Source organism: Melanerpes formicivorus, unplaced genomic scaffold, assembly GCF_026170545.1.
Source record: "Melanerpes formicivorus ecotype bairdi unplaced genomic scaffold, bMelFor1.0.p_v2 SCAF_47, whole genome shotgun sequence".
NCBI classification, from domain to species: Eukaryota; Metazoa; Chordata; class Aves; order Piciformes; family Picidae; genus Melanerpes; species Melanerpes formicivorus.
This window is the reverse complement of record NW_027142399.1, coordinates 1231479-1255768: the sequence shown is the minus strand read 5'-3', so window position 1 is coordinate 1255768 and position 24290 is coordinate 1231479. Positions and strand designations below refer to the sequence as shown.

The 24290-nt window shown below is 49.2% G+C and overlaps 1 protein-coding gene across 2 annotated transcripts in view; it reads right to left on the bottom strand.

Moving 5' to 3' along the window:
• ARHGEF12 (Rho guanine nucleotide exchange factor 12) overlaps positions 1–24290 on the bottom strand; it is an 85324-nt gene that overhangs the window by 37486 nt on the left and 23548 nt on the right. Inside the window, exons 2-4 of one of the 2 annotated variants that reach the window (XM_068159977.1) lie at positions 9941–9964; positions 8369–8457; positions 6694–6750 (exon numbers count right to left, since the gene is read on the bottom strand). In XM_068159977.1, the coding sequence (XP_068016078.1) occupies positions 6694–6750; positions 8369–8457; positions 9941–9964 (170 nt within the window). The remainder of the gene's footprint in view (positions 1–6693; positions 6751–8368; positions 8458–9940; positions 9965–24290) is intronic. The other variant, XM_068159978.1, reaches the window with a different exon arrangement.

The window sequence follows — 24290 nt, the reverse complement described above, 5'->3', positions numbered from 1 at the left end:
CCACTTGGAACAGGACTTCATGATTGTCACTCAGCTCCTGGATGACAGGGCCAAAGTTCTAGGAGATGGGAGCTAGAATCTGCTTCTCCTCTAACCTGCTGTGTGACAAAGGCAACTTGCTCTGCTTCCTGGTGGCAGGATTACTCAGCATGTGACCATAAACCTGCTGCAGAGACGGTGGGGACAGCATCTTGGAAAGGGGAAGTGCTGGGCAGTTTTCTTGACTTTGGAGGGAGCAAAAGCAACTGTGAAGATGCTGCCCCAGCAACAGAGCCTCTTCTGGAATCATTTTTAAGGAATTAATTGTACCAAAGTGCAGAGCCCTCCCCATGTCTTAAATTCCTGTTGCCCCATCAGAGCCCCTTTCACTTCCCTGGAGCAACTCCCAATGGAAGTGAGGAGCCTCAGTGGAAATACTCTCTCTGCCCAGTCATCCCTGTTCTCCTTAAGGTTGGCAGAGAGGAAAATGGGTGTGGGAACAGTGCAAAAGGTTCCACTCCAGAACCTCTTGCAGCAGTCAGGTCACAGTATCACAGCCCAGTAATTCCCTTTCTGCCAGCACAGCAGAAGCAAATTATGCTCCACATCACAATCTACAGCTGATGGGAGGGATGCAAGGTGAAAGCAGGCCAGAGTACCACAACCCACCACCTTGCAGACCCTGTTTACATGGTTAAGCAGAAGAAGATGCCTCTCCCTTCTGTGCCTCCCATTTTTCTATATGACCAAGCTTCTTTCAGCCTCACTTCACAAGAATGATGCCCCAGGGTGGGGTGTGGGAAAAAGAACATATGCTAGTTCATAAAAACAGCTCAGTTTAAAGCCTATGCCAGATGCACAGCTTTTATGAGTAAGACACCAACTAAATCTCTTGACTCACAAGAACTGTCCCTGCTTAAAGGCACAGCACAGCTCTGTGCCCTCCTTGCTCTTCCACTGAAGCTCTTCCTTTCCCAGAATCACTAAACCCTGCATCTACTGAGAAGCTTCTTCCTTGCATGAAGCTGATGCCAAAGCAGTGGCAATGCAGGAGGACCTTCCAGAGTATAATTGGAGTTCTAACAATAATCAAGTTCAACTGTACTGAAGCCCCATCCCTGGAGACATCCAAGATCAGCCTTGATGTGACCCTGGGCTGCCTGATGCAGTTGGAGGTGTCCCTGCTGACTGAGATGACCTTTGAGGGTCCCTTCCAACCCAATGTAAACTGTGCATCTGTGCTTTACACCACAGGTCTCAATTGCACCCAAGACCTTTTAATTTCAGAATGGAAAGGCAACCACAACTGAGACAACTTGAACCCAAATGAGTCTGTAATTGCTTTTCCTCCACATCTGTTCTCTCCAGACAAGAAGCAGGTGCTTCATCCTTGCCCTGCCACAATGTAAAAGGCTGGAACGAGGTCCACGTGGGCCAGCTGAGAGAGACTGTGCTTGACAGTGACACACACCAGCTTCAGAGTGATTTTAATGAAGCTATCTGAAAGTTTTCCAAAGACAACACTGTGACCTGCAGAACTAGATCAGCACTCTGGCTGAACCAGGTAGACTACAAAGAGCAACCTTGAAGTGCTCCCTTTTACTGTGCTGTGGGGGGGGGGGGAACTCAGCAGAGAACTCCTCCTGAATCTGTCATTTGTTCTCTTTTGTTCTTTAAGTGAAATACATTCAATGGGAAACCTGCTTAGTGGTGGAATGGTAAGATCAGAGCAGCAGTGTTTTCATAACCCATGCCTTGTACCTTGAACACTTCCTTAGACACTCTGGAATGGACTGCAAGGGAAGCTACAAACCACTGAGAACCTAATACCGCAGAATCACAGAATTGTTAGGGCTGGAAAGGACCTCAAGGATTATCTAGTTCCAACCCCCCTGCCATGGGCAGGGACATCTCACACTTGCTGGCTGTGCTTCTCTTGATGCAGCCCAGGATGTGATTTGCTTTCTGGGCTGCAAGTGCACCCTGGTGGCTCATGTTGAGTTTCTCATCCACCAGCACCCCCAGGTCCTTTTCTTTAGGGCTGCTCTCAAGCCAGTTGCTGCCCAGCCTGCAGAGTTGGCAATAGCTGCCACCAACATGCCTGGGTATCACTGGAATTGACTCTTAACAAGGGCTTGTAGTGATAGGACAAGGGGGAACGGATTGAAGCTTGAGGAGGGGAGATTTAGACTGGAAATTAGGAAGAAATTCTTCAGAGACACTGGAACAGGGTGCCCAGGGAGGTTGTGGATGCCTCCTCCCTCCCATGGCTGCCCAGGGAGGTTGTGGATGCCTCCTCCCTCCCATGGCTGCCCAGGGAGGTTGTGGATGCCTCCTCCCTCCCATGGCTGCCCAGGGAGGTTGTGGATGCCTCCTCCCTCCCATGGCCGCCCAGGGAGGTTGTGGATGCCTCCTCCCTCCCATGGCTGCCCAGGGAGGTTGTGGATGCCTCCTCCCTCCCATGGCTGCCCAGGGAGGTTGTGGATGCCTCCTCCCTCCCATGGTTGCCCAGGGAGGTTGTGGATGCCTCCTCCCTCCCATGGCTGCCCAGGGAGGTTGTGGATGCCTCCTCCCTCCCATGGCTGCCCAGGGAGGTTGTGGATGCCTCCTCCCTCCCATGGATGCCCAGGGAGGTTGTGGATGCCTCCTCCCTCCCATGGCTGCCCAGGGAAGTTGTGGATGCCTCCTCCCTCCCATGGCTGCCCAGGGAGGTTGTGGATGCCTATTCCCTCCCATGGCAGGGAGGCTGGAAGAGCTGATCTCTGAGGTCCCTTCCAACCTAAGCCACTCTATGCTGATTCTTTAGTCAAGAGATGATTTACCTTCTTCTCTCCTCCAGATCTAAATGACTGCAATTAATTCAATCAAATAGGAAATCTCATTTCCCTAGCAGTGCACAGCAACTGGAGCAAGGGTTCAGCCTAAAGAAACCTGACTCACTGGGGAGAACAGGGACGTGAATTGCACATCCCATAACACAAAGTAGCTTTCCCTCTGATCAGACTTTTGTGGGACATGGCATGGGAGGAGCCTTGTGAACTCCAACCTCCCTGGAGGCATGAGGGCCACAATGGGAAACTGTAACTCAGTATTGTGATTTGAAATGAATCACTCAATAACCAAAGCCAAGCTCCTGGGGGAGGGGGTTGAGGAGGTCCCAAACCTTTCACCTCACTTGGGAAGCTCTCTTTCCAGAAATGATTTGCAGAGCCCCTGCTCTGCAAAAGAAGATTAAAATACATAAATATACATAAAGACTTCTCCCAGGATGAAATTCTGCATTTCATTTAGGATCCTCATACCAAACACCACACTGGAAGCATCCTCCAGGTGATCTCTAAGGTCCCTCCCAACCTGAGCCATTCTGTGCTGATTCTTCCACTGACCTGCTAACAGAAATCCTGTAAAGCCCCTGCAGATACTCCCTGCCTTTAAATTCATGTGGGGTATTGACTTGATAAAACCATTCAGGACAATGGCACTGAGCAGTGTTCATAAAACAAGGGTTGGGAACCTCACCAGCAAGCCAGCAGCATGGATTTGGACCATGATCAATAGGGACGATCTGCTGCCATGGCAACCACACATTCAAGCCCTGTGGTCAAGTGCCCCTTGCACTACTGCCTGTTACAAGGGCACTGATGAGAGGCTTGCAAGAGTCCTTTCATGATCTGCAAAAATGGCAGTCACCAGATAAAGACACAAGCTGCAAGAAACTGCACAGGAAGAGGCAGCCTGCTTTAAAAGCATCTCACCAGGGGGAAAATAATGAGAGCCCAAAAGATTTACAAAATTACCCCAAAGTTGCATGGAATATATGGAAGAGTCCCCTATGGAGACAGGCTGTGAGAGGCTGCTCAGAATGGACAAGGGCAGGCTCTAGGGAGACCTCAGAGCAGCCTTCCAGTACCTGAAAGGAGCTACAGGAGAACTGGGGAGGGACTTTTTACATGGGTTTGTAGTGAAAGGATGAGAGGGAATGGACTGAAGCTTGAGGAGGGCAGATTTAGACTGGAGATTAGGAAGAAATTCTGTGGGGAGACACTGGAACAGGCTGCCCAGGGAGGTTGTGGATATTCCCTCCCTGGAGGTGTTCAAGGCCAGGTTGGATGAGGCCTTCAGCAACCTGGGCTGCTGGGAGGTGTCCCTGGCCCAGGGTGGAGTGGTTGGACATAGGTGATCTTTAAGTTCCATTCCAGCCCAAACCATTCTATGAATCTATGAATTGTGGAAGGTTATGACACTAAACCGTCAGTTGCAGCTATCCAAACCTCCACTCACTCTCTCTCCTGATCACATAAAGGTTATTAACTACATAGCTAGGAGATGGGTGGATTTATGGATGCAAATATCACACTCTGTGTTTCATGGCACTGCAACTCAGCTTCTGTAGATCAGAACAATTTCCCTACCTCACCACTCTGCTCCCCCTTCCCAAGCCACTCACATACTTCAAGAAACTCTGCTCTCTTGCTTCTTAACTAAGAATTTCAAGAGGGAAGAACAAACCCAGACACAAAAGCCCCACCTCCCTTCCCTGCTGTCATTCAAGACATTTTTATTCTTCCCTTTCCAAGGGCTAGCCACAGGAGCCAGCTAGCATCCACTCACCAGCAAGCAAACTATCAGCACAGTACTTCTACTTCTAGCCTTTTAAATAGTTTGGTCCCATCCAAAGCAAACAGCAGCCTTCTCTACACATACCACAGAACCTGGGGAAAATAGAGGGTAGGCACAAAGGCAGGGCAAGGATAACACAGCAAAGGCCACAGGAAAGGAAGGATGAGTGGAAACTGCTCCCACAGATCCTGGGCATGGATCGAGCATCTGCAGGAAGCTTTGGGGGAAGTAAAGGCTTACATTAGGAAGTCATGTTTCTTTCTGCCACCCATGAAAAACTAGGACACTGCACAGAGGCAGGGAGAAGTATAAACACAGATACATTCCATCAGGCAGACCAAATGTTTCCTGTAATTAACCTACAGCAGTTTGACAGCACCTCCAGAACATTATGGGCAAGCAGCACGAAGCAAAAAATGCAGGTTCAGGGCTCTAATAAACCTGAGCTGTTACTAAGCAGCACGGGGAGGAACACCACCAGGCAGCACTAGGGCTTGTCCTGCTGGAAAGCAGCTCCATGGAGAAGGACCTTGGAGTCCTAGTGGATGGTTAAACTCTCCATGAGACTGCAAATGAGCCTTTGGGACCAAAAGGGCCAACAGCATCCTGGGGTGCATCAAGAACAGTGTGGCCAGCAGGTCTAGGGAGGTTCTCCTCCCCTCTATCCTGAGACCACACCTGGAATACTGTGTCCAGTTTTGGGCTCCCCAGTTCAAGAGAGACAGGGATCTGCTGGAGGGACTCTAGTGGAAGGTGTCCCTGCCCATGGCAGAGGGGTTGGAACTGGATGATCTTTGGGGTCCTTTCCAACCCAAACCACCTCTGAACTCAAGGGCTGATGCCATGATGCCTGTGTAGGTTTAGAAGGAACTCATCAGGAATGGTGATTTTGGGGGTTTGCAGGGGGGTGTTTTGGCCTTATTTTTTACTGCTCTTTAGAAGCAGAGCTATGATGCACTTTGTTTTCCATAGGAGGTTTAAGAGGCTGTCTCCCAGCCATTAACACCTGGCAGTTTTATTCTAGTGGAATGATGAAGCTGATAATGGAGGAGTTATTGCATCTGCTCCCAATCCCTCTGCCACAGCAGGTTGTGCAGCAAGCAATTTTCTCAACAGAGGAAAAAAAACAGTAGATCAGAAAGTAGCACAGACTGTTTTACACATCAAGAAAAGGAACAGGAAAGGGGGGGGGGGAAAAAAGGCAGCTCATGAATGGAAAACCATGAAACGCAGCAGGAATGGCCATGGAGCAATAAGCCTTCAGAAGGACTCAAAAGAAGCTCCACCAGCTTGGGAAACCTTCATGTCTGCCAGTTTCTAAGACAGGAGTGCAGATATCTTCAGAGAGCAGGAATTCCACAAGTCACTAAGATAAGGGCAATATGGAGAGAGTGTCCCAGGCTGGGGACTGAGACATCTGAGCCAGTGCTGCGGGAGGGCTGCTCCTCCCCCAGGCTGCTGTACACCTGTCTGCTGCTCCAGCCTCCAAGCCCACGGTGCAGCAGTAACACACATCAATAAAGGACTGCCAGGGGAAGTTTCCCCTCCTCTTGAGAACAAAGAATGGTGAATGAAGCTCATTTTCTTGTATTTTTTTTTTAAATTACAGGGACATTTTCCCCCTACTGTGAAACATGAAAAGGAACTGATAGGAGATCCTCTACAACCAGCGCTAACAGATCACTTGCTAGCTCACCCAGGTTAACCTCTGCAGTTACAGCAAGACACGAGACTCTCCTAGAACTAAACAAACCCAGCAGGAGCTGCATCCTCCTCCAATGCCAAATACACTCAGTGGCACAAAAGCCTCCAAGAGGAGCAGTTCCAGTAAGTTTCCCCCAAGCCTCAACAGCTACCAGGAACAGCCAGCTGACAGCCTGCGCTTCCCAGCTACAGGTTAGTTTCCAGCCACTACACAATAAACCAACTACAAGCTGATAGCAACATTGAAACCCACTCCCTGCTGCAGAGCCAACCATGCAGGATTAAAAAAAAAACATCAACAACAACAAAAAAAAAAAGCCTTGGGTGCACAGACAGAAAGCAGGGAGCAGACTGCAAAGGTGCAAGGCTGCAGCAGCTGCTTTAGCTTACCATACGTCTCGGATCTACTCTCCTCCGAGCTAGACTTTGTCTTCTTGGAGGAGCTATCTGCACGAGAGCAGGAGAGAAGGAGAGAGAGATATAGAAAATATGGAGACCAAACATGAGAAAAAAAACAAAACAAAACAAAACAAACTTCATGAAAAACACAGACTGATTTATTAGGTTAAATCGTGCAAAACATGAATAAGATGGGAACGAAACACAGGTGGAACACTTGGAGCGAGGGGTGAACAACACGAGCGTGAAGACACAGGGAACACCACGAAGGAATTAATACAGGATCTGAGACATAATCAAAGAAGTTCCTTGGCAATGAGGTACAGAAAGTATCACGGGGGAAAAACCAGGCCAAGCTGCTCTGGTTAAGGTTTATGGCCAGAGCAATTGCCACCTGCGTTCGGCCCTCGGAAAGAAAAGGAGGTTACGAAGGCCACAGCGCAGAGTTCCTCTGTCAGAGCAGCTCACAAGCACTGCAACAGTGGTGCCAGGTAACAGCTCTCAGAATTGGAAGGACTTTGAGTCAGATGGAGATCAGAGGACTCCTGAAGTTTGCTTCTGAAGAACACAAACTCCTACAACCCAAGGCTATAGCCTGAGACCTATCCCAACCTGAAGTAACTTCACATTGCCTACTGCTAAGGACAAAGGGAAATGAGACAAGCACTGACTCAGGGTTGGGGGGGTTTTCCCCTTACAGTTCTTTTTAAACTGCTATTAAAAGCCCAGTTTTTGGGTGCACACTAGGAAGGAGTCATGCAGCTAGTGGCAGAAAGCATGAACAGGATGGCTTTAAAAGATCAGCTTCAAATGTCTTGTGCAAAACCCCCCCCCACACTACACAAGCTCTTCTACCTTTCCGTTCAACTCTCATCTCTTCCACAAGCCCCAGGGAAAAGACTGGGCTACACAGCAGAATGCACAGGCATGAAAAAAAGCACACTGTATGGAAAAAAAGCACATTGCATGGGGCCAGGAGGCTCAGACAAGAGCCTGTCATGCATTTCATGAGCATACACAGTAGTCACTGGGTTAGTGTTTCAGAGAAAGAATGAAGTCTCCCTGCATGCATCCTGATTTCCAAGCCAGGCTTACCAAGCTGACCCTAAGTTAACCTTTTGCAAGGGTTAGAAAAAACCCAAATATATAAATATATGGGATAAAATACCCTTTAAAAAACAGACATTTGTCTTCAAGTGCATGATGGTGGAAAACACAAATTCACTTCAGAAGTAAGAGATGGATCAAAAATCCACCGAGGCTCCAAGGAAAGAGTAATAAATCCAAGAGGAATGGTGGCTGCAGCAGAGGCTAGAACAGCTCCAATTTCACACTCCAACTGAAACAGCTAATAGAACTACTCACAACTAATTACAGTATCTGCCTCCTGAAATTTCAGACTGATTTTTCTGCAAGAGGAAGTCGTTCTAATTATTCACTGACACCACTAATCCAGGTTTATTCTTGCCCAGTTAACAGCTGCTTTGTAGATCAGCGTCTTGAAAAGCGAGTCCATATGCATTTCAATGCCTGCATGCTTCAGAAAGCCTTTGCCACTGCACAACAATGCAACTCTGAAACCCACCTCTGTTGACACACACAAGTAATTTCTATTCCCAGCGCCCAGCAAGCCCGGATTTCCCCCTGGGAAGCGGCAGGACTTTACCTGTTGGATCAAAGTCGTGTGTGCTACTGCAGCGTTCAACCTTCTGCTTCTTGTCAGCTGGAGACTCTCTGCTCAGAATGCTGCCGTGTCTGTGTCAAACCAAAGCACAGGATCAGAAAAGCAAAGGGGGGGAAAAAACCAGAGGAGCAGGCTGCCCAGAGAGGCTGGGGAGCCTCCTCCTCTGGAGACATCCAAAGCCCATCTGGATGTTCCAGTTCTGGAGCCCCTATTACCAGAGGGATATGGAGGTGCTGGAACGTGTCCAGAGAAGGGCCAGGAAGATGAGCAGAGGGCTGGAGCACCTCTCCTGTGAGGACAGACTGAGGGAGTTGGGGCTGTTCAGTCTGGAGAAGAGAAGGCTTCCAGATGACCTCATTGTGGCCTTCCGGTATCTGAAGGGGGCTACAGGAAGGCTGGGGAAGGACTTCTCAGGATCTCAGGGAGTGATAGGACTAGGGGGAATGGAATGAAGCTGGAGGTGGGGAGATTCAGGCTGGAGGGGAGGAGGAAGTTCTTCCCCATGAGTGGTGAAGCCCTGGAATGGGTTGTCCGGGGAGGTGGTTGAGGCCCCATCCCTGGAGGTGTTTAAGCCCAGGCTGGACGAGGCTCTGGCCAGGCTGATCCAGTGTGGGGTGTCCCTACCCATGGCAGGGGGGTTGGAAGTAGCTGATCCTTGTGGTGCCTTCCAACCCTGACTGATGCTATGATACTATGATAATACTATGTATTCCTGTGTGACATGCTCTAGATGGTGCTGCTCTGGCAGGGGCTTGGACTCCATGATACAGAATTATCCAGGCTGGAAAAGACCTTGGAGATCATCGAGTCCAACCTATCACCCAACACCATCCAATCAACTAAAGCACAGTACTAAGTGCCTCATCCAGACTCCTTTTAAACATTTCCAGTGATGGTGACTCCACCACCTCCCTGGGCAGCACATTCCAAAGACCAATCTCTCTTTCTGAGCAGAATTTCTTCCTAACATCCAGCCTAAACCTCCCCTGGTGCAGCTGGAGATTGTGTCCTCTTGTTCTGGTGCTGCTTGCCCGGGCAAAAAGATCTTTTGAGGTCCCTTCCAAGCCCTACACCATTCTGTGATCCTGACCACCATGCCCAGCACTGCCTAGCTGCCTAGGCACTTGGAATTAACTACAGCTAGTTCTGTTTGCTGATGAGGAAGTGGGATTAAAATGAACAAATTAACTTGACCTAAAAAAAACCACTTATTCCCAGGCTGAATTCAAGTGGAACAACCAGACAGTAGAGACCAGATATTGGAAAGAAATTCTGTTCAGTGAGGGTGGGGAGACACTGGAACAGGTTGCCCAGGGAGGTTGTGGATGCCCCTTCCCTGGAGGTGTTCAAGGCCAGGCTGGATGAGGCCCTGAGCACCCTGGGCTGGTGGGAGGTTTCCCCGCCCATGGCAGGGAATTGGAACTGGATGATCTTTAAGGTCCCTTCCAACCCAAACCATTCTATTTTTTTAACCCCCCCTTTTAAAAGCATTTCCCCTCCAAAAATGCTCTGGCATCATTTACAACAGAGGTAAAACAGACTTCAGCAACTCACCTTGTAGGTTTTTTGAGAGGAAACCTGAAAAGAAGAAAGGACATAAAGTTTAATGATTTATTTTCTCTTGTACTGCAATCAGCTCCATCCCTCTCTCTCTCTCTAATGAGTGTTGCATTAAATCTGTTTACACCCAAAATGCTGGCCAGCTCACACATGCAAATTGCCTAGGCAAGCATGCACTAATATGGCAACTCTGAAACAAACATCTGATGACACATTAGACAGTGAAATTCAAATGTTGCCTGCCTGGTACTGGCAAGGAATTACAGACACCCAGCCATTTGCCATCTTTTAGATAACAGCTTCAGATTTGGTTGAAATACAACAGCCAGCTTGAAATGAAGGCCCTTTGATTGTATAAGGCTCAGGAACCTATGGGTAAAGCAGCACAGAAGTTAAGAAATTGAAGGAAAAGGTTGCTTAGAGACTCCCCAAGGAGTAGTAGTTCTCTTTCCTCCTCCCTCAGAAGCATTACTTCCATCTCAGGAGCCTGGGAAATCCATTCTGCTTCAGTAAAGAAAGAAGCAGCTAATGAAGCCTCTCCTTGTTGTGCTCTACCTGCAGCAAACAAAGTCAGCTCACTCCTGTGCTAGCGTGGCTGGAGCAGTTCCTTACTTTCCACTCAAGGATGAAGTGCAACTGTTTTATTTCAGAGTTCTAGAAAGTTCTGTAAAAATCCTTCTCTCTTGGCCACTGTCATCACTTCTTTAGCAACAGAACCCTGAAGGCACTGAATCATCAGGAGTTTTGTCTGTGCTTTGACCTCAGCAGCGAGCACAGAAGTGTCCCTGACAGAGGGCCAAAAGCTCACAGCTCCTTGGGTCCTGCTAGGAGAGGGTTAAACCATGCCAGCTCATTTGGGACTCCCCAAGAGAATCCCCACCCAAAGTGACAGCTTTGGGTGTTGGATCCTGGTGCTCCTTCCTCTTGGGCTCCACCATAGACTGCTGTGAAGCAGGCTGGGAGCAGCTCCTGGAAGCTCTGGAGACACCAACTTCCTGCTTTTCTTTTCTCTCCAAAGCCAGCAGGGAGGGAGGGAGGGAGGGCCATGGTGGGGAAGCAGGCAGGCAGGCAGCAGGTCAGCATCAGGGCCAAGCTTCTCAGGCACACACAGCGAATCTGCATGCAGTCAAGGGGTTATGATCTGGTGGCAATGAGAGAGATGTGGTGGGACAGCTCACATGGCTGGAATGTGGTCATGGCTGCCTATGTCCTTTTTAGGAAAGACAGGTCAACAAGGCAAGGTGGTGGAGTTGCTCTTGACATGAGAGAGCAACTAGAATGTATTGAGTTCTGTCCAGGGGCTGGTGAGGAGTGAGCTGAGAGTTTGTGGGGGTGAATGAAGGGGCAGGCCAGCAGGGGTGATGCTGCTGTGGGTGTCTAGTACAGGCTACCTGATCTGGACAAGGAAGTTGATAATAGCCTCCCAATTGCAGGCCCTGGTTCTCAAAAGGGATTTTAACTACCCAGATGGGTGCTGGAAGGCCTCCTCAGGCAGCCAGCCACAGTCCAGGAGGTTCCTCCAGTGCACATAACTTTCTGATGCAAATAGTGGATGAGCCAACTAGGAGAAGGGTCTGGTTGAAGTGGTGAAAGTTGAGGGTGGCTGCCCTGCTGTCAGAGGATCCAAAGGCAGAGCAATTGGATGCTGCCTTTGTCCCTGTTTATACTGTTGGAGATTGTGCTCAGCCATGGGTGCTGAGGGAGCTGGGTCTCTTTAGCTTGGAGAGGACTGAGGAGTGACCCCACACACGTTTATGAAGATGTGAAGGGCAGGCTTGGCAGACATAGCCAGGCCCTGCCCAATGACAGGACAAGGGCCACAGGTACAAGCTGAAGCAGAGGAGGCTCCACAGGAACAGAAGGCAAAACTTCCTCATTGTGAGGGTGCCAGAGCCCTGGAGCAGGCTGCCCAGAGAGGCTGCAGAGTCTCCTTCTCTGCAGACAATCAAGACCCATCTGGATGTGTTCCTGTGCAACCTGCCCTAGGCGATCCTGCTGTGGCAGGGGAGTTGAGACTTGATCTTTTGAGCCCCCTTCCAACCCCTACCACTCTGTGAAGCTCCTCCCTGTGCTATAGCCCCACACAGAAGACACAATACTTCCTCCACCTACTACTGTAAACACCAGGCAAGCTGAAGGCACAGCAGGGTGTGGTGAACAGCTGGAGACTTTCCTTCCAAATCTAGCTGGCAGGTTTAGGCCCCACGATAAAAAACCCCTGCAGACATTGGGGATGATAGCTGATGAACATCAGCACATTTCCAAACAAGTTGTTCCACTCTCCTGAATAGCAGGGACAATTAAAAGCCAAGTCACAGTTTGTTTTTAAAATGCAGGGTCAAATCATTTTAAGCCATTTCAGTGCAGCAAATGACTAAAGGTAGAAGGTGTTAGTCATGCTGCACGGGGCAAATGGTTTACTGCAAAGCCAAGGGAAAGAAATACCCCTCCAACTGGGAGCACTGTGGAGCAGAAACCATTCTAGTCCATGGCAGAGGGGTTGCAGTAGGTGATCTTCAAGGTTCCTTCCAACCTTAAGCTATTCTGTGAATCACAGAATGGCTCAAATTGGAATGGATCTCAGAGATCATCCACTCCAACCTCCTTGCCACGGGCAGGGATGCCTCTCAACTAGACTCAGCAGCTCAAGGCCTTATTCCACCTGGCCTTGAACACCTCCAAGGAGGAGGCATCCACAGCCTCTCTGGACAGCCTAGTCCAGAATCTCACCACCCTCATAGTGAAGAACTTCTTCCTAAGCTCCAGTCTAACCCTGTTCTCCCTCAGCTCAAACCATTCCCCCTTGTCCTGTTTCTACACACCCTCATGAAAAGTCCCTCTGCAGCCTTCCTATAGAATCCCTTCAGCTATTGGAAGGCAGCTCCAAGGTTCCCCCAGAGTCTTCTCTTCTCCAGGCTGAACACCCCAGCTCCTTCAGCCTGTCCTCATAGCAGAGGTGCTCCAGCCCTTGGCTCATCTTTGTGGCCCTCCTCTGGACTCACTCCAACAGCTTTGTGTCCTCCTTATGCTGGGGACAGCAGAACTGGGCACAGTATTCAAGGTGGGGTCTCACCAGAGCAGAGTAAAGGGGCAGAGGAGATGTCAGCTCACTCATGCATGCTCCATGCAGTATTGGACCACTGCCTAAAAACCACCTTGAAGCCCTGACCAAGTTTTAAGACCTAATGTGTCAAAACACAGCAGAGTGAGGAAGGATTCCCAGCTTCCAAGAGTACAAAGCATTCCATTCTAGCCCAGGAGGTTGAAAATACATCTGCCCATAAATAGCACAGCATTCAGATCACCATGCTGGGGGAGGTTTTTTTCCCCTCCCCTACTAAAATATTACCAGAATCCAAGTATCTGCTATCTCAAAAACTCATCAAAGACAAAAATATTTAGATACAGGCAAGGGCTCCAACCTTGGAAATATTTACTCATGTGCCTAACTTTAGTTCCATTTACTTCAGGCCTATTCACATGCCTGAAATGAAACCTCTGTGTGTGTGTGTGTGTGTGTGTTTTGCACCATGCAAGTAGAAATGACTCTGACTTGTGCTGAGATGAGTAAGAAATATTGTGAAACCCATACAAAAGGCAACAGCCAAAAACTGCTTGCTTGACAGAACTCAGCTTTAATTAGGAGATGAAGAGCTGCAAGAGAAGCTTCTTCCTGGCTTTCCTAGTTTCATTTAGCTAAGCAGTTGCTTCTTGCAGGCAAAATCTTCTTCAAAGAAGGCTAAATTTGAAAGGAAAATACCCAAACCACCCAATCACCCCAAACTCAGGGGAGAGGAGCAATATTAGAGGTTCATTTGTTGCTTTTGCATGCATGTAGAATGAAAAGAGGAAACCCAAAGTTAACTCAATGTGTGCCCCCCCCCCCCCCACCTTGCCCTTCTTGCAAGCAAAACCCCAAACTATGTCTGCTTAAAATTACATCATCCTACTTTGGGTGGTTTGCACCAAGTCAAGCAGGCAATGAGGAGCTTTTGGCCAGAACCACCTTCACAGATTTTGGTCAAGAAGTGAGTTGTGTGACTGTCAGCTGCACTTCTGGAAGGCTGAGCTGGACTTTCCTCTTGCTTACAGCGCAGACACATAGAACAGGTTGGGTTGGGAAGGACCTTAAAGACCATCCAGTTCCAACTCCCCTGCCAAGGACACCTTCCACTAGACCAGGTTGCTCTAGGCCTCATACCAATCCCTGAAGGCCACCACTTGTCACTGGTCTCCACTTGGACACTCAGCCTTTGACCTCAACTCTCTGAGTGCAGCCATTCAGCCAATTCCTTACCCAGTGAGTGGCCCACCCCTCAAGACCATGCTTGTGCCATTTGGTGACCAGAAAGTCACAAGGGACAGCATCAAATGCTTTACACAACTCCAGGTGGATGACATCAGTTGCCCTTCCCTTAAGCACTCATGCTGTAGCTCCACCATAAAAAGCCACCACGTTCGTCAGCCATCATTTGCCTTCAGTGAAACCAAGTTGGTAGCTACAAGGAGTCCCATGAAGAAGATGAGAGGTGGTGGGAATAAGCTACTGCTGAGGAGATTCCCATTGTACTCCAGAAGACAGTTTCTCCCCCATGAAAATAGCTAGACATTAGAATCACCTCCCAAGGGCAGCAGTGGATTCCCCTCCATTGGACAGTTTTAGGACCCAGCTTGGCAGCGTGCTGGGCCAGCTCATTTCAATTCTACTCTCCCCTACAAAGGTTGGAGCAGATGATCCTTGGGGTCCCTTCCAACCTGGCACCCTGTGAGTCTATGAAACGCCATTCTGCAGACAACTTCCAGAATTTGCTCTTGAAAAAGACAGGAAGAACCAAGGGGAAGGAACCCCCTCCGGCCTGTTTGTTTTCCCAGCTCGCAGAGCCACCACCGCACGTTCTGCAGGGGCTTAAAAGCCCCGAGAAAAGCATGCTGGGAGACTGCTGACACCACCTGAACAAAAGCAGTACCAATGTGACCTTAATATAGAGCTAAAGGCAGTCTCCTGTCACAACAAAAAGGGGTGGCTGTGTTCTGCACTGGGTGAGTAAAGGAGTGATGAGATCGCAAATGACAGGCGGGGAGAGAGAAGCACAGATGCAGCGAGCGGACAGCTATTAGCAACCAAGAAACAACGCAGACACAAGTCTGCCATTTCCCTCTGCTGCCCACAAACTCCAGCTGTGACCACAGCAGCCATTCTGTGGCCAGCACTGATTCAACACATGGAGTCCCTCCACCTTAGCATGAAGCCACTTAAAGAGCAGTTTTCTGCGGTGTCATCTTTTCCCTGCATCACAGTACGGAAGCGCAGCAAACCACAGAGATCTCTTCCACAGAAGGGGAAAAAAAAGCCAGCCCACTGCATACTGATGGCACCAGATTGTAACACAAGCTGCAGAGAAGCAGCCAGGCTAAAGAAGGGACCCAAAGAGTGTGGATTCCTGAGAGCTGTCAGAGCCTATGGACAGATGTTAGGAACTCGAGGCAAGTGCACAAGCAGGCGGCACCGAGCGAAGCAAGCAAAGTTTCCAGGTTATTTTTGTAGGAGTCCAAGGCAGCAGCCACAGCTGATGCAGTGACTCATGGAAGAATCCTTCATGGCATTATTAGCTTGAGATTACTGACAGCTTTGTGAGCAGGCCTGCCCACTGCCTGCTGAGAAGGAGCAGAGGAGAGGGTCCAGAGGAGGCCATGAAGATGATCAGAGGGCGGGAGCACCTCCCCTCTGGGGACCCGCTGAGAGAGCTGGGGCTGTTGAGCCTGGAGAAGAGAAGGCTTTGGGAAGACCACAGAGCAGTCTTCCAGGGTCTGAAGGGGCCTTCAGGAGAGCTGGGAAGGGATTTGTTACAAGGACTTGTAGTGACAGGATGAGAGGCAATGGATTGAAGCTTGAGGAGGGCAGATTGAGACTGGAGATTAAGGACCCTGGGTTGTGCAGGGAGGTGGTTGAGGCCCCGTCCCTGGAGGTGTTTAAGCCCAGGCTGGATGAGGCTCTGGCCAGGCTGATCTAGTGTGGGGTGTCCCTGCCCATGGCAGGGGGGTTGGAACTAGCTGATCCTTGTGGTCCCTTCCAACCCTGACTGATCCTATACTGTGATACTATACTATGACCCTTCTTGCCCTCACACAAGGAGCTCCATGGAATTTCCTGATCAGGCTGGCAGCATGGCCTACCCAACTGAGCACTGCTCTCTGGGAGGTACTCCTTTGCAGAGGGATGTGAGCAGCTCTAAAGGCAGCTTGCAAGAGTGTTTGCCAAACAGACTAAATAAATGAAAGGAACAAGAAGCAGGGTACCTTGGACACCCCATGGCCAGCTGGAGATCTTTCCTTAGCACCCTCTCACTGCAACACTCTCAGGAGGTAAGGGTTTAGATCTCTCTATGAACAGTAATGTTTGGAAAGGGTAGAAGAAAAGCATCTCTAGGGAAGTTTCATCCACAGTTCAGTCATTCAGTCCCAGCCCAAGCAAGTGCCTCAGCTATTTTCCATGACACAAGCACTTGGATTTTTCCAAGAGCTGATGTCAGGGCTTTTCATGGAGAAAGAACTGCATTTACAGGGCAGGCAAGGAAGGAGGGCTTCCCCAGCAGCCATTCTCAATGTGGCCTTTGTGCTGTTCTGCTGCTGAAGCCAGGACCCTGCAAGAACTTCTAGTCCCCACAGAAACTCTACAAGGGGAGGGGACAGAGACATTTTCAGCAGCCAGTACTGTTCTTCCACTCCTGACTGACTTCCAAGGCTCAGAAGCATCAGCTTTCCATCTACAGGGCCTGAAGTTACAACCTCTTAAGACAAGGACACCTATTGTTTAGTATCTCTATGATGGGGTGGAAGCAGGCAAACAAACTAAAACTGGAGAGGGGGGCAGTGGAAGAGAGGACATAAATAAAGCAAGCTGCTCATGTCTCCCTAAGGCTGCTTTTAGGTTCAGCCCAAAAGCAAGACTTGGACAACAGGACCATGGTTTGCCCACAAAGTACTGCAGAGCAGGAACAAGCTCTGTTCAGAAACTGAGAGTGAACAGAGGTTACCAAATCACAGCTTATTTCCCACTGGTTTCCCCAACATGACTGTTCACAAGTTACCAAATCCATCAGTTTCCACCTCTGGGAAAGAAAAACTTCCATCTATGAAATGGGGGCGGGGGCAAACCCCAAATGAATGAAACATTAGAAATGCTACAAAGCACTAAGCCTTTCTTTCTAAAGAGCCCTTGAGCAAAGTCACCACAAGAAACACGTAAGCACTGCAAGGAATGGCCACCAGTTGTTCTGCTGCTGCAAGCTGTCATTGCATGACCCACTTCAAGAGAACTGGCCAGGTACAGGAGGAAAGGTCAAGACTTGTGATTTTAGGAGTCATGACCCAGTTTTCTCCCTCCTTTTAGAATATTTAGAATAAACCAAACCAGGTTGGAAGAGACCTTCAAGATCATCACGTCCAACCCATCAACCAATCCAACCTACCCAAACAGCTAACCCATGGCACCAAGCATCCCATCAAGTCTCCTCCTGAAAACCTCCAATGACAGCGACTCCACCACCTCCTTGGGCAGCCCATTCCAACGGGCAATCACTCTTTCTGTAGAGAACTTCTTCCTAACATCCAACCTGAACCTCCCTTGGGGCAGCCAGAGACTGTGTCCTCTTGTTCTGGTGCTGGCTGCCTGGGAGAAGAGACCAACCTCCGCCTGTCTACAACCTCCCTTCAGGTAGTTGTAGAGAGCAATAAGGTCTCCCCTGAGTCTCCTCTTCTCCAGGCTAAGCAATCCCAGCTCCCTTTATTTTTAAGTAGACTCCAGACAAATATTGCCAGGCATAGAGAGCTCGAGCTTCCCTCAAGCAAGGAAAAGGAGCTAAAATATGCACAGTTTGGCCATACTAGAGGAGCTCCAAAATAGCCTTTTTTTCCTTCACATTTCCATAGCATCTTGGCAACTGGAGCTTGAGTTCTTTGAGGGGTGGGGGGAGAAACAGAAGAGCAGAACATGTGTGCTCTGATTCTCCTCTCCAACCTGAGTTTCTGAAAGCCCTTTTGAGATCCTTCTTGCTCCTCGCCCGCAACAATCAAAGGAGAGCACCGAGGTCTCTTGCACAGACAGGGCGTGGCACTCCAAATTAACCTGCCTCCCTCAACTGCAGCTAATTAGGGGGAAATGAAATGTTTGCTTTGCTTGCCAATAATTGCAATACAGAACCGGCTCAATGGAAGCAAGCCCTGCTTCCCCGCCTCCCTCCCGCCACTCCTCCTACACAGTGTCTGGAAAAGCTTTCTAGTCAGATGCACACACACAGACACACACACACACAATCAAAACTATTAAAAAATATAAATAAATAAATCAGAAAAGGAAGAGCCAAAGGAGCAAGAGAGCTGTGCCAGACAGTTTGATGTTCCCAACCCAACCATAGCAACCTAAAGCCATCAACCGCCGAGGGGTTTGCTCTCGCCCACCGCGCGCGTGAGGGCCGGGAGCTCGCTCGTGTTACAGTCACAGTATCACAAAGGTTGGAAGACACCTCGAGGAGCATCGAGTCCAACCTATCAACACAGACCCCATGACTAAACCATGGCACCAAGTGCCACATCCAATCCCCTCTTGAATGCCTCCAGGGACGGTGACTCCACCACCTCCCTGGGCAGCACATCCCAATGACGAACAACTCGCTCAGTGAAGATCTTTCTCCTCACCTTGAGTCTAAACCTCCCCTGGCGCAGCTTGAGACTGTGTCCTCTTGTTCTGGTGCTGGTTGCCTGGGAGAAGAGACCAACCCCTTCCTGGATACAACCACCTTTCAGGTAGTTGTAGAGGGCAATGAGGTCACCCCTGAGCCTCCTCTTCTCCAGGCTAAGCAACCCCAGCTCCCTCAGCCTCTCCTCACAGGGCTGTGTTCAAGGCCTCTCCCCAGCCTTGCTGCCCTTCTCTGGACACCTTCAAGTGTTTCAATGTCCTTCTTAAACTGAGGGGCCCCGGCGTGGCAAGTGCTCTTGGCATTTCATCAGGCACACAGCCTAGCTCCTGATTAAGGCCATACCTAGCTTGTGGTTGTTATGAACCAGCAAGGAGACAAGCGTGGAAGCAGCTCCTAAACCCAGCACAAGACGGCAATTACAAAGGGAGACGGCAGGGGAGGGTTAGGCTGGATGTTAGGAAGAAATTCTTCATAGAGTGATTGGAATGGGCTGCCTGGGGTGGTGGTGGAGTCACCATCATTGGAGGTGTTTAGGAGGAGACTTGATGGGGTGCTTGGTGCCATGGTTTAGTTGATTAGGTGGTGCTGGATGATAGGTTGGACTTGATGATCTTGAAGGTCTCTTCCAACCTGGTTTATTCTATTCAGACCCCACTGTACTCCATGAGACTGGAAATGGAGCTTGCAGAACACCCTAATGCTAACTCCAATTATCCAGCTCTAGGTTTTGCAAATATAGGCACAAGGTTCAGAGTCTTCCACCCCAGAGTATTTGGCCCAGAGTTCACATTTCTGGTGAGTGAGTGCAGTTGCCTGGCACAGGAACACCACACCTCGACGGCTTGTTACTAATAAACATAGCTCAGGTGCTAGATGCCAGGAAGAAAGTATCCAGATTAAGACACATCCATAGAATGGCTTAGGATGGAAGGGACCTCACAGACCATCTACTCCAACCTCCTTGCCATGGGCAGGGATGCCTCCCAACTGGACTTAACTGCTCAAAACCTCATTCAACCCTTGAACACCTCCAGGGAGGAGGCATCCACAGCCTCCCTGTGCAGCCTATTCCAGAGTCTCACCACCCTCCTACTGAAGAACTTCTTCCTCAGATCCAGTCTAACCCTGCTCTCCTTCAGCTTGCAACCATTCCCACTTGTCCTGTCTCCAGACACCCTCATGGAAAGTCCCTCTGCAACCTTCCTGTAGGATCCCTCCAGCTACTGGCAGGCAGCTCTGAGGTCCCCCACAGAGTCTTCTCTTCTCCAGGCTGAACACCTCAGCCTGTCCTCACAGCAGAGGTGTTCCAACCCTTGGATCATCTTTGTGGCCTCCTGTGGACTCCCTCCAACAGCTCTTGTGCTGGGGACAGCAGAACTGGACAGAGTATTTGAGGTGGGGTCTCACAAGAGCAGAGTTCAGGAGGAATTCACTATTCCACCACCACTTCTTTCAAAAGGTGTTTTAAAACAAGAAACCCAGCAAGGCTAAGTTATTCTTCTGGCCCTCAGCATCAGCAACTCATGTCTGGCTTAACATCCCACCTGAGATTTACCTTGATACAGAGGTTACTACGATCTGAAAACAGCAGCAGAAGTCCATAGCAACACTTCCACCACTGGATTTATCCATTCCAAAGCTGTTATCAGCCTGTCCAACCCAGTGCCCAACACAAACCTCTTGTGCTCCAAGACAGACATCTTGTCTTAATTTAACTTTCCCTTCAGTGCTCTCCTTTAGCTTGTTTCCAAGGTTAATGTGAGTTTACTGCTCTAGAAATGCAATGCCAACACTTCAAACACCAAATCTGCCTGCTCATCAGCACCAGGAATTTATCAGCTCAAAGCTAAGCAGACACCCAACCGAAAAAACCAACCCCTGCCTTTCCTTTCTCCAGCCAGTCATGAATCTTTGGGCAAACTACACCCATTCTGCATGGGGATGTGCAGACAACATCCACCCTTACGACCTCTGCAAAGCTTTTTAAGGTTTGCCAGCTGCAATAAACTAATTTACACCTCATACGTCTTCAACCACCCAAAGGCGAAGCGCTCCCAGTGGGCCAGTTTACACCAGGGAAAAATTGGATGTGCAGCCTAACAAACAAAAGCTGCAGCCCAGAGAGGACCAAGAAATCACCACCACGTTGCTTGCTCAACCTGTAGGCTGTTATTATTACTCTCAGTCCTTCCCAGCTCCCAGCCTAGCTAATTCTGCTGGTGATGTTTACTCCTGCAGATGCAACCACCAAGAGCAATAGAAATCCAACCTGGTTTATTCTATTCTAAATCTAAACTATTGGAGAGTAAACTGAATAAAATGCAACTAACTGCACATTTCACCCTGCTTAACACCTCCCAAGAGAGTTTCTATCCAAGCATTAACTCAGGTCTTTAAACTATCCATGCAACATGGGCTGCACCGAAAGAAGAGTGGCCAGCAGGTTCATGGAGGTGATTCTGCCACACTGCTCTGCTCTGCTGAGACCTCACCTGGAGTACTGCACCCAGCTCTGCAGCCCTCAATACCAGAGACATGGACCTGATAGAGCAGGTCCAGAGGAGGGCCAAAAGGATGATCAGTGGGCTGGAGCACATCTGCTGTAGGGACAGGCTGAAATAATTGGGGGGTGTTCAGCCTCCAGAGGAGAAGGCTCCAAGGACACCTCACAACTACATTTCAGTTTCTGAAGGGGACCTACAGGAAGGCTGGGAAGGGACTGCTCAGAAGGGTTTGGAGTGATAGGATGAGGAGCAGTGGTCTGAAACTGCAACAGGGTAGATTTGTATTGGACATCAGGAGGAAGTTCTGCACAATGAGAGTGGTGAAACACTGGAACAGGTTGCCCAGGGATGCGGTTCAGGCCCTGACACTGCTGAGATTCAAGATCAGCTTTAGATGTGGCCCTGGACAGCCTGCTCTAGTTGGAGGTGTCCCTGCTGAGTGCAGAGGGTTGAGCAAGATAACCTTTGGGGGTCCCTTCCAATCGGATGCAACCTGTGAAAGTTTCTCAGCCATCCATCTTACTTTGTCAGAATTGACAGGAAAGAAAATGTGAGGCAAAGTGAACTACAGAGAGACCAGCAACATTGAAGTTAAAGCCATCTAAGCCATTTCCATGGTCTCCAAACCCCAAGCAGGCTTCTGTGATGTGCACATCTGCAAGGCAGGTCCCACCTAGAAAACACAGAACATGCACAGAGCATGCACTGCATGAGAGGTGGAAAACAAATCAGCACAAGCATTTGTGGCATGCTTTGCTCCTTCACATTTCATCTGCCCCTCCATCTAAATTGCAGGATGCATTCAGAAAGAGCAACTGCAAAGGACTGGAGCAGAGCAGAGGGTTAGGATTTCACAGCAACATCAAGTCCTGTTTCTTCTACTAGAAAATGGAAGAGGGAAGAAAAGAAAACCCAACACAGTAGTGAAGCCATAGCAGCTGTAAAATGGCTCAAGATCCTGAGAACAGCATGTGAGTCAAATATGTTGCTATTAATAGGCCTCCAAAATATGTTTGTATCAGAATCTTCCTCTTGGGTCTCTTTAAAACAAATAAAAATACATGGCAAGGGGGGAAAAAACCAAACCAACACATTTATTCAGGAAACCTACCAGCTGCTGAGAGGTGATTGCAGCTAATTCCTCAGCACATGTGGCAGCAGTAGAGATATAACCAAGCTACCAGAAGCAAAAAGATCAGGTTTGTTTCCTCACCTGCTTCACTTAGAGCAGTTCTTACTACCTGCTCCACAGCCAGGCACAATGCTGAGGACTGACAACTCTGTGTTCATGGTGAGAGAAGAGCTGGCAATAACTTCATTAATACAATGACATGGGAGCTGCTGGAGTGGGTCCAGAGGTGGCCACAAAGATGCTCAGAGGGCTGGAGAACCTCCCCTATGGAGTCAGGCTGAGAGAGTTTGGGGCTGTTTAGCCTGGAGAAGGCTCCAGGGAGACAGGAGAGCCAGGAAGGGACTTTTTACAAGGGCTTGGAGCGATAGGATGAGAGGGAATGGATTGAAGCTTGAGGAGGGCAGATGTAGACTGGAGCCTAGGAAGAAATGCTTGACAGTGAGGGTGGGGAGACCCTGGAACAGGCTGCCCAGGGAGGCTGTGGGTGCCCCTTCCCTGGTGTTCAAGGCCAGGCTGGGAAATGAGCATTTATCCTCAGAAGGAAGTAATCACTGTGCAGTACAGCCACTCAAAAGACCCCAAACAAAACACACACACACCCCCACTCCCCTCCTCCCCCCCAAAAAAACCCCAACAAAACCCAAACAAACAAAGGAAGAAAAAAAAAAGGCTTTTTACATCTCCATCACATATCCATGGGAAAGTAAAGCTGTAAAAGGCCATTGCCTACCTATATACAAGGTATGTAAAAACCCAATCCCCTACCCCAGCAGTGCTAAGCATCTCCCAGCCCTCCCAAAGCCTCCTACCCATCCATCAGCAGAAACTATTGCAAATGGAGAGGAGCCTCCTGCTCTCTCTGCTGCCTGTCACTGTATCAACACTGCCTGCATTCTGCACCCACAGCACCCTCCAGACCACCACTGGGGCTACCTCCTACTGAAGCAATCTGCTTCCTTTTCAGCAAGCTTCCCAATCAAATGAGAAAGAGATCAGTGGAAAATCGTGTTCAGAAGGCAAACCACTGAAAGAAAAAAACCCCACAACTATCCCAGATGGTTTGTTGAGCCCCAGGAGCTAACTGAACATCGCCAGACAGAAAATATCAGCTTATCAAAGACAGGAATCACAGCCCCTCAGACTGCAGGAGCTGGGGAGAAGGCTCTGCTAACGTGCTGGGGTGGGAATTCAGCATTGGGGAATGGAAAGAAGGTAGTGCTGCCAGCATCTACATCTTAGGCATCTTTCCTAGCTGTCAAAACCTTTGTTCTTGAGCTAAGACACCGAGGCAGAGCTTTTCAAAGCAAGCATATGTAATTGGCCATTTTCACAATGAAAACACAAAAGAGTAACTCAGGTTCACACAGCAGCTATTAAAAGAGAGAAAGAGAGAGAAAAAAAATAATAATAAAGGAGTAAAATCTTCCCCTCCCACCCTTTTTTTCCCAAGAGATATTAAAGGAGAAATCCTCTCTCCCTCCTCTGCATTTCTCTTCCCTCAGTATATTATTCATCTAACACAGAATGGAAACAAAGACTCTCAGACATTACCTGTTTTGTGAGGCAAAGTCAGCTCAACAGGGAGATCCCAAAGGCCCATTTCCAGGGAGAGTACACTCAGACCAAGTCCTCTTCAAGAAGCACAAGCTACCCCTCTTGGAAGCTTTCTGGTTTTTCAGTGCTCAGCTGATATCCTTAAGAGGCATCTGCCTGATTGTTTCAGTGACCACTTGAGGGAAGGGAAGAAACTCCACCTCTTCTCTCCCACCTCCTCTCAACCACCATCAGCTGTGGTCCAACACTGCACTGCTAATGGACACGGAGAGAACAGCATCCACGTACATCCCACAGAGACTGCATGCAACAAGACAGCAGAGGAGAGCCAGATTCTCAAACCAAGCATTGCCAGCCACCCTGAGGGACAGACCAATCCATCCCTGGAGAAGTATTTTCTGTGCATCCAGCAGACATGTGCACTCCCTGTGGACTTATGCATATATACATATGCATGT